At 37.5% G+C, this 8,426-nt stretch overlaps 1 protein-coding gene across 1 annotated transcript; it reads left to right on the top strand.

Annotated features, from left to right (window-relative positions):
- The first annotated feature begins 6,624 nt into the window (after positions 1-6,624).
- On the top strand, positions 6,625-7,801 carry LOC137583784 (NADH-ubiquinone oxidoreductase chain 4-like). Its single transcript, XM_068298905.1, has 3 exons — positions 6,625-6,777; positions 7,021-7,125; positions 7,238-7,801. Exons 1-3 carry the CDS (start codon positions 6,625-6,627, stop codon positions 7,799-7,801), a joined length of 822 nt encoding a protein of 273 aa, XP_068155006.1.
- Positions 7,802-8,426: the final 625 nt, after the last annotated feature.

Consider the following 8,426-nt stretch of genomic DNA (forward strand, 5'->3'; position numbering starts at 1 on the left):
AGGCTGGCCAACGGCATCGAGTGGACTCTGGGGCTACTTTACATATCGTGGCAATTAATTCTACCTTTTTTTCCGTATTTTTTCGTTGCTTTTTCCTTCCGCTGTCCGTTTGTTGCCATTTATCAATGTTTGATCTAAAAATTTCTGCGACCCTTCCCACACTTAAAGTGAAATGCAAATGAAATTGAATAAAGCCATTAGATTTGATTGTGCTACTACTACTACTACTCACTAGACTAGAATCTGAGTTCTATCTGAGTTCCCTTGATAAATGAACACGCATTGCAATGCCAAAAAAAAAAAGAAGTAAACCAAGAAGAAGATATAAAAATACTCGTATAATATAACTAAAAAGACATCTGACCATCAAGTAATTGAAAAGTGCAATGCCAAGTCAAAGCCTTAAGGTGAAACGGTAGGGACTTAAGTGGCATTTTCTTTGAATCACATTCAATCCCCCTAAAAATGCTGGAACATACTTATACATTGGCACACTCGCAAATAGTCGCACTCAAAGCGATAACGTAATGTAACGCAATTTGTGCCAATAAATCAAATTGTCTGTCGACTTGGCTCAAAAAAAAGAAGAAGAAAAAAATACGAAGAAAAACTTGAACTTGGCACACCAGAACAGACAACAAATGAAATCAGGCTAACAGAGAGGGACGGACACATAGGGACAGGGTGAGTGTGGCAGCAGCACAGTAAGCAAGTAGTCAAATGGGAATAAGCTTGCCGCACAGGCATTTGTATTGATGATGCCAAAGCACTGATGATAAACTAAATCAACGAAAATTGGCTTACGCGGCTAAGATTTTGAGTTATGGTCTCGCAGCACACGCAGCGTATACGCAACATATCATTAGGGGGCCTATTTACCACTCACCACACTAACACACACACACACACACACACACACACACACATACACTTGGCACACGACAATCAACATTATTCAACAATTGAGATTCAGGTCAATGCAGGCAGCGTCATTAGGGCGTGGCTCTGTTTGGCCACACCCACAGCCCCACAATCGGTCCGTCGTCAGTCACCGGCTTTTGGGTGATTGTCATTAATTTGCAACAGCAAAATTTAATCTACACTTAAAGGAGTGGGTAAAAGAAAACAAACAAAAAACTTTAGTGACTTTTGATTTGCCTGGCAGAACTAACTTTTTTGACTCAGTCATGGCGGATGACATTATATTTTCATGACTGCAAGGCAACTAGACTAGAGCTGGCAAAGTTTTCAATTTAATTTTGCTGTAGAAAGCAGTAAATTTTTTTATTATCGCTGTTAAACTAAAAAAAATTTAGGTTTTAATGTTTTGTTTCAAATTATTCCATTGCGAAACTTAACTCATTCTTTACAACTGGTTTATAACAAAACATTTTTACTCGTCATTTGAATTCTTTTAGTAGATTTTTATTTTTAAAAAGGGTGTTTAAGTATAAAAAAGGGTTGTCATTGTTAAAGAACTTTAAATATGTCTGAGTTTTTAAAAAATGAATGGACTTAATAGTAGAATTGGTTTTAGAAAGCTTATTAAAGAATTCGGTATTATTTTTCCTCTATTTCCTGTAAGAAATATAATATACAAATGATATTATTGACTTACCCAGTATTACTACGCTCTGCAAATGAATCTTTATTACGTCACTGAATCTATGGTCTTTGGTTTCAGTTACAGTTTCTTTTATCACTCACTTCCAAAACATCGCTCTCTTTCTCGCATTCAGCGATGAATGGCTCTCACTTATACATTACATACATATATGGGCACCTGTATATGTATGAGAGTCAAAAACGTTTTTGCGGTGTCCCTAAAAAAAAAAGAATAATCTTTGATCAGTTACCCAAAGAATTAATTATTATACAAACACCAGAAACTAACACCTCACAAAACAAAATAAATAGAAAATAGAATGTGAAGTTTTACTTACCCACAACTCTGTGAAAAAGAGAAAGAGAGATCTTTGTTGCCATTGTGCTTATAAAAGAAGCTGCAGCCGCGCTAGTGTGTAAGTACTTCTTGTCCATTTCGAGTGTTCGCTTTTCTTCTTCCCAGTGATAAAGCAGATATTTTAAAGCCGATCGTAGATATTTCGCGTATTCAGTTCAGATTGTAAAATAAGTGGTTTTAATTTAATATTTAAAGTGCTTTATTGATTTTGATTTTTTTTGGTAAGCAGTGCAAGCTTCTAACTTAAACGGAATTTTCAGAAAAATTCCTTTGGCTAACTGTTTTTTGCTGGCTACAGTGCCAGTTCTATCGAGCAGTCACTCCATCTTGGGACAGGCCTACACAGCAATGGTAATAGCAGCGGCAAGTGCATAATTGACAAGCCCCAATGCAAGCTCATAAAAAATATTTTCAAAAGTTATTTGTCGCTAAAGTTGCACATACACATGCATGCATAGACACGGCATACTCCACACACAGGTACAATAAGTGAGTGGCACTGAGTTATGGGCGTGTCGCTCCACTGGCTGAGTAAGTAAAACTTTGTTCACCCATTGACATGACATCGTCTTTAGTAGTTTTATACAAAGTTTTTGAATGCATCTGCCTTCATATAGCCCAACACACACACACAGACATATGAATTTTTATCTGGCAAACCGCAGGCAGTAGTTCATGCCTCGTCTGTTTGCTCAAGAAATGAATGTCATCTTCAGACATTGCCAGGACCCTTGAGACTTGAGTCTTTCCATATACATATAGACGAGAAGAATGGAAAAGAAAACAGGACTTGGGCTTATTTACAACTGTCAAACAGTTCAAAAATTGCAATTGTAAGATTCTAATTACAAGCCCAGGACCCACAGGCCAGACGTATTTTTTGGGTGTATTTTGGGTTCTTCAAGTGTCGATGTTTGTGCAAATGTTAACTATGTTTGCTCAGCTGGTAGAAAAGCGATAAGATTCTGTGTCGCTAAGAAAAGGGAAAATTAACACAAAAAAATAAACGAAACCGGAGGGAAAAATTGGGTTAAATACTTACATGAGAGCAGAACAGCAGGGCGCATATTGAAGTCAAGGCTAAATTAAACGTGAACGTTTTGTTAAGTGCTCTTACCCTCCAACACACGCACACATACATACATACACGGATGATATACATAGTTTGTTGGATGAAGGGAAGAAGGTTATCGAAGCATTTGCAACAGTGATAATTGCTAAACCTCGTCGAACACACACACACACACACACGCACACTTTAAGATGAACAGGGGGTGATGCCGAGAGGTGGAGAGAGGAGTCTTAGCTGTAGCTCACACTGCACATTTCCGTTTCTAATGGATTTTTATGCGCCGTCAACGCATGGAGGAGAATGTGGAGAAAAGTATGGAGGTAAGGGAGACGGCAAAAGTCGACGTGCCGCCATTTAATCTACACTCAATATGATTTTATGACGCAGCAGGAAGATGCTGCTTGCCACGCACTAATACCAACATATTGCATATTTGTGTGTGTGTTTGTGTGTGTGTCTGTGTTTGTATTTATATGCTATAATCAGCATTATATTCCCGCCATTTTCATTTCTTTACTAATGATGATGAAGTTGTCCTTAAATGCCCAAGTCCTAGTCCACAGCTTTAGCTACAGTTCCGGCTCCTGTGGTCATCCACAATTTTATTCCTCCATCATTCCCGTATGGCACTTTTCATGCTGGTCAGCTAACGCTTGTTCCACTTGTAATCAAAAGTAATTTGCGCCATATTCGCTTGATTGTGCGTATTTTGTTTGTGGACTTAATTCATTCAGGATATTCTCACAAAAAGTGGGCGGCATTTCTTCATCTAGCAGTTAGCTCCTTGTGTTTGTCTCTATGTAAGTATATTGTAATAATTGCGTACAAAATTAATGAATGTTCTTTGGCTTGGAAAATTTGATTAAAGTGTTCATTAATTCCAATTGTTTGTGTGTGTGTATAAGTGGGATGCTTGTGCGTGCCAAAAGTATAAGTCAAGTAGTTATTAAATGGGATTTGGAGGCTAAATTCAACATAAATAACCAAATTCAATTGAATTATAAAGTAAAATTATGTATGTACATTAGAGCAGATGGCCATAGCCAAGTCTTGTGTGTCAGAACATATTCGAAATTGGCTTTTTACTGGCATCATAAAGGTTATTCAGTTTACGCTCTAATCCCATAAACCAAAGCAGGACACAGTCGCCAGTCTATAAGCTATCCATGTGTGCACAGGAGATTTAAAGATTCGTAATGCTAATGTCACTATATCTGGCAATTGGTCAAGAAGTTAACTCCCTCTTCTCCACAAAAGAGAGTGTCCTGTACAAGACGTCAGAAAGTTAAGAAAATTCTAAACTAAAAACTTAAAAATCAAAAGGAAGATAACTGAAATATAAAATCCTTAAAGCAATTTAAAATTATGCATAAAAAACTCGTCATTTCTGGATTTAAATTTTGGATTTCATACTAATTGGTTTCTAATTTATTTTCCTATTTAAAATGATTTCCTTAAAATGTTGAATTAGGTTCAAAAAATTGACTTTTAGACCAAGGTGAATTGGTGAAGCCTTGAGAAAAGGTTTAAGCGATTCTACAAAAGTGACATCAGCCTTCTAAATGAACTTTTTTGCTATGATGTTTTTCATAAGTGTGTTTGAGTGTGTGTGTGTGTCCACTGTAATGTGTGAGTAGAGTATAATGTGATATGAGGCATGACATTTTGAATTTTTGGATGGAATATAATATTTATCTGATTGCCATTTGGCAGAATTTGCATTTTAATTGAAATTGATTGCAGTAAAGTGAAATTTGTGACATTTATTTTGATAAATTGTGTTTATAAAAATGGCAACTGTCGAAACAGAAATTGAAATTGCAACTGACCAAACAATAATAAAATTATGCAACCAAAGCAAATATTTGTAAGAAAAGCATAAAAGGCAGGAAAAGAAAAGGGAAGATGAGATAAATCAAGAGACAAAATGCAAAGCAAACAACACGAACCAAACGAATGAACAACAACTTTTGGCTTGGCCAATATTTGGGTTCTTGTTTGTAAGTGTCCCTGTGTGTGTGTGTGTGTGTCTGTGTATATGTATATGTATGTAGTATATACATATATCTATGTTTAACAAGCAATATCGCCCAATAAATCCACAACTAAACAGACTGAGATAGAAGTCTTTTGTGGAGTAAAAATCAAATGTCTATGTCCTATGCCGAACCGATGCTCCCGGGCTGAAGGGGAGAGACATTGGGATTGAGATGAGGTAGGAATAGGTAGGTTGTATGGATGGGCAGGACATAAGGGCTCATTATTATGCATGAAGTCGTAGACAGTCTAGCACCTGCAGGACAAAGCATACTCCACACACATAGACAAGCACACACACACATAGAAGTCTTGTGGCACTGAAACGGAAATTTGCGCTGACATGAAAACCTCGCCAGTGGCATCTCTTGTGTAACGCAACATCCGTCGCCGCTCGGCGACGTCCTCTTCGTTCTGAGAAGTTTAAGTGGGTGGATATTGCGGCTGCTGTTGCTTTGCTACTGATTCTGATTCTGGGCCAAACTAGTTGATATTCAATGCAGCATCCGGAACTTGATGGAATTGACTTTTGTTGGTGTGGGTAAAAAAAAAGCAGAAGAGGTTGTGTCTGTGTGTGTTGGTAGCGCGGTTGCGTTCAGTCGCGTTGAATTTGTTCCTGGCATCATCATTAAATCAAATTGAAACCCTTTTTGGGTAGAAAAGGACTTGAGACTTTTGATTGCTTTGGCTGAATCCGGGAGTCGGCTTACTAAACTATTAAGTCTGCTCTTTCCCCTGGCAATGGTTCAAAATCAGTTTGATTGTGGGCGTGCCAGGTATCAATCTTTACACCATGCTAAACATTAATCACACTTAAGCAACGCAGCAAGGCAAAAGGTGCTGTTGCCTGCCTAATGAGTTGAATTTGGCACTAACGACTTTGGTTGCTAGCCAACTTGCACGTTTTAATTAAAATTCAACACATGTCGAATTATTTTTCACAAGTTTCTTTTTTTTTTTTCCGCTTGCCCCTTCCAAATTTAGCATTGTGGCCAAAGGGAATGTTAATATTTGCATTAATTTAAAAAAAAAACACAGATTCCTTTGTTTTTATTCTTATGTAAGTGTGGCCACATTTAGTGTGCATTCTCATTTTCAGTGTGACCGTTCTTAGTTTATTTCTCATAATAATCGATTATTCTGTCAAATTGACACTCATGACATTACAAAAATTATCGATAGCGATACAAATGTCGGAATGTCCGTGATTTATCTGTCAATCGGACTCTATATAAATGGAGCTTCAGCGAATAAGCACTTCAGTCGTCCAGTTAGCACGACACGGAAAACATCTTTAAGTTTTCCTACCTTCCTTATTTTAAAATCTTCCTTTTTTTTACTTTTCTTTTTAAAACGCTTTAAATACTAAAGGCAATTCGAAAGCCATAGCGTGTTCCTCCAAAACATCTTTTGTCGCTTTTAAGGCGACAGAGGGAACATTTTAAAATTTTCCTTATTTTTAAATGTTGACATTTTTTTACTTTCCGATTTAGGCGTTTAAAAATTTTCTCTTCGTCTTCCTGAAAACCTTTCATTTTCCTTAATCTTAAAAATGCAAACATTAAATTTCTTGATTCGCAATGATCTCTTCCTGCTGCAGTTCTTCCTGCTGGAGCTGTTGCTGATCAAGATCTTGCTGCTGCAGTTCTTCCTGCTGGAGCTCTTCCTGTTGGCGCTCTTATCCGCTGCTGTTCCAATATGTGCAGTATATGTATATTACTGAAGGCAACTTGAAAGCGTGTTCCTCCAAAACATCTTTTGTCGCTTTTAAGGCGACAGAGGGAACATTTTAAAATTTTCCTTATTTTTAAATGTTCACATTTTTTTACTTTCCGATTTAGACGTTTAAAAATTCTCTCTTCGTCTTTTTGAAAGCCTTTCATTTTCCTTAATCTTAAAAATGCAAACATTAAATTTCTTGATTCGCAATGATCTCTTCCTGCTGCAGTTCTTCCTGCTGGAGCTGTTGCTGATCAAGATCTTGCTGCTGCAGTTCTTCCTGCTGGAGCTCTTCCTGTTGGCGCTCTTATCCGCTGCTGTTCCAATATGTGCAGTATATTTTACAAAAGGCAATTCGAAAGCCATAGCGTGGTCCTCTTGAAAGCCTTTCATTTTCCTTAATCTTAAAAATGCAAACATTAAATTTCTTGAGTCGCAATGATCAGTTCCTGTTGGAGGTCTTCTTGTTGGAGGTCTTCCTGCTGCAGTTCTTCCTTCTGGAGCTGTTGCTGATCAAGCTCTTCCTGCTGCAGTTCTTCCTGCTGGAGCTGTTGCTGATCAAGCTCTTCCTGCTCTTCCTGCTGCAGTTTTTCCTGCTGGAGCTGTTCCTGTTGAAGCTCTTCCTGCTGCAGTTCTTCCTGCTGGAGCTGTTCCTGTTGAAGCTGTTCCTGCTGCAGTTCTTCCTGCTGGAGCTGTTCCTGTTGAAGCTCTTCCTGCTGCAGTTCTTCCTGCTGGAGCTGTTGAAGCTCTTCCTGCTGCAGTTCTTCCTGCTGGAGCTGTTCCTGTTGAAGCTCTTCCCGTTGGCGCTCTTCCCCGCTGTTGTTCCAATATGTGCAGTATATATTACTAAATATTATGCAAAATGCCTTTATGTGGCACAATTGGTCTTTGTTGGTGCTGCGTCTTTATTGGATTCTTTGTGGCTTTTTCATGCTCACAATGATTATAATCCCAGGGGCAAAACAAGTGAGCTCATAATCAAGTTGATTAGCTCAACGTATTCCCGGTAAGCAAAGTCAACAAACGACTGCTTAATAGCCATGTTGGTTTCCTTAGTCTTTAAATATCTGGAGCTTTAAACTTTGTGATTGTTTCCTTAATATTAATAATAAGACTTCATTAAAAAAAAATACAAAAAGTAACTCAATGTGCTGTCTGCTTATCTTCAAGTAGCCCCCTTGTTAAATAGCCAGCAATTGCAATTTCTTGTCTACGCCCATGTCAAAAGTTTTCAAACAACAAGGCGACAAAAACTTTCCACATGGAATTTAATCAATTTGTTTGTGGATTTCCAACTTTAAATTGCTAGTATCAAACGGGAACCAATGAAAAAACCCTAATAAATGAATTGAAATGTGCATGTTAAGCTAGCAGCTCAGTTTTTGATTATATTTGTCATTTTTATTTGGACTTTAATTTATGTACATATACTTATATATAATCTGTGCCATCTTTTGTATCTGTTGTACTTGGGGTATTCGTTACTACTTCATTTTGTTTATATTGGGGTTTCCTTTATATACCCTTTACATATAACATTCAAGACAGATTTTCTAATAATTAATAAAAATTGGGTCCTCGTGATGAGTTGCTGATGTTTCCGTTGGCGATTATTATAGCATTTGAGTTTACTGA

The sequence above is a fragment of the Drosophila tropicalis genome, unplaced genomic scaffold (genome assembly GCF_018151085.1).
Source record: "Drosophila tropicalis isolate 14030-0801.00 unplaced genomic scaffold, ASM1815108v1 contig_878, whole genome shotgun sequence".
NCBI lineage: Eukaryota > Metazoa > Arthropoda > Insecta > Diptera > Drosophilidae > Drosophila > Drosophila tropicalis.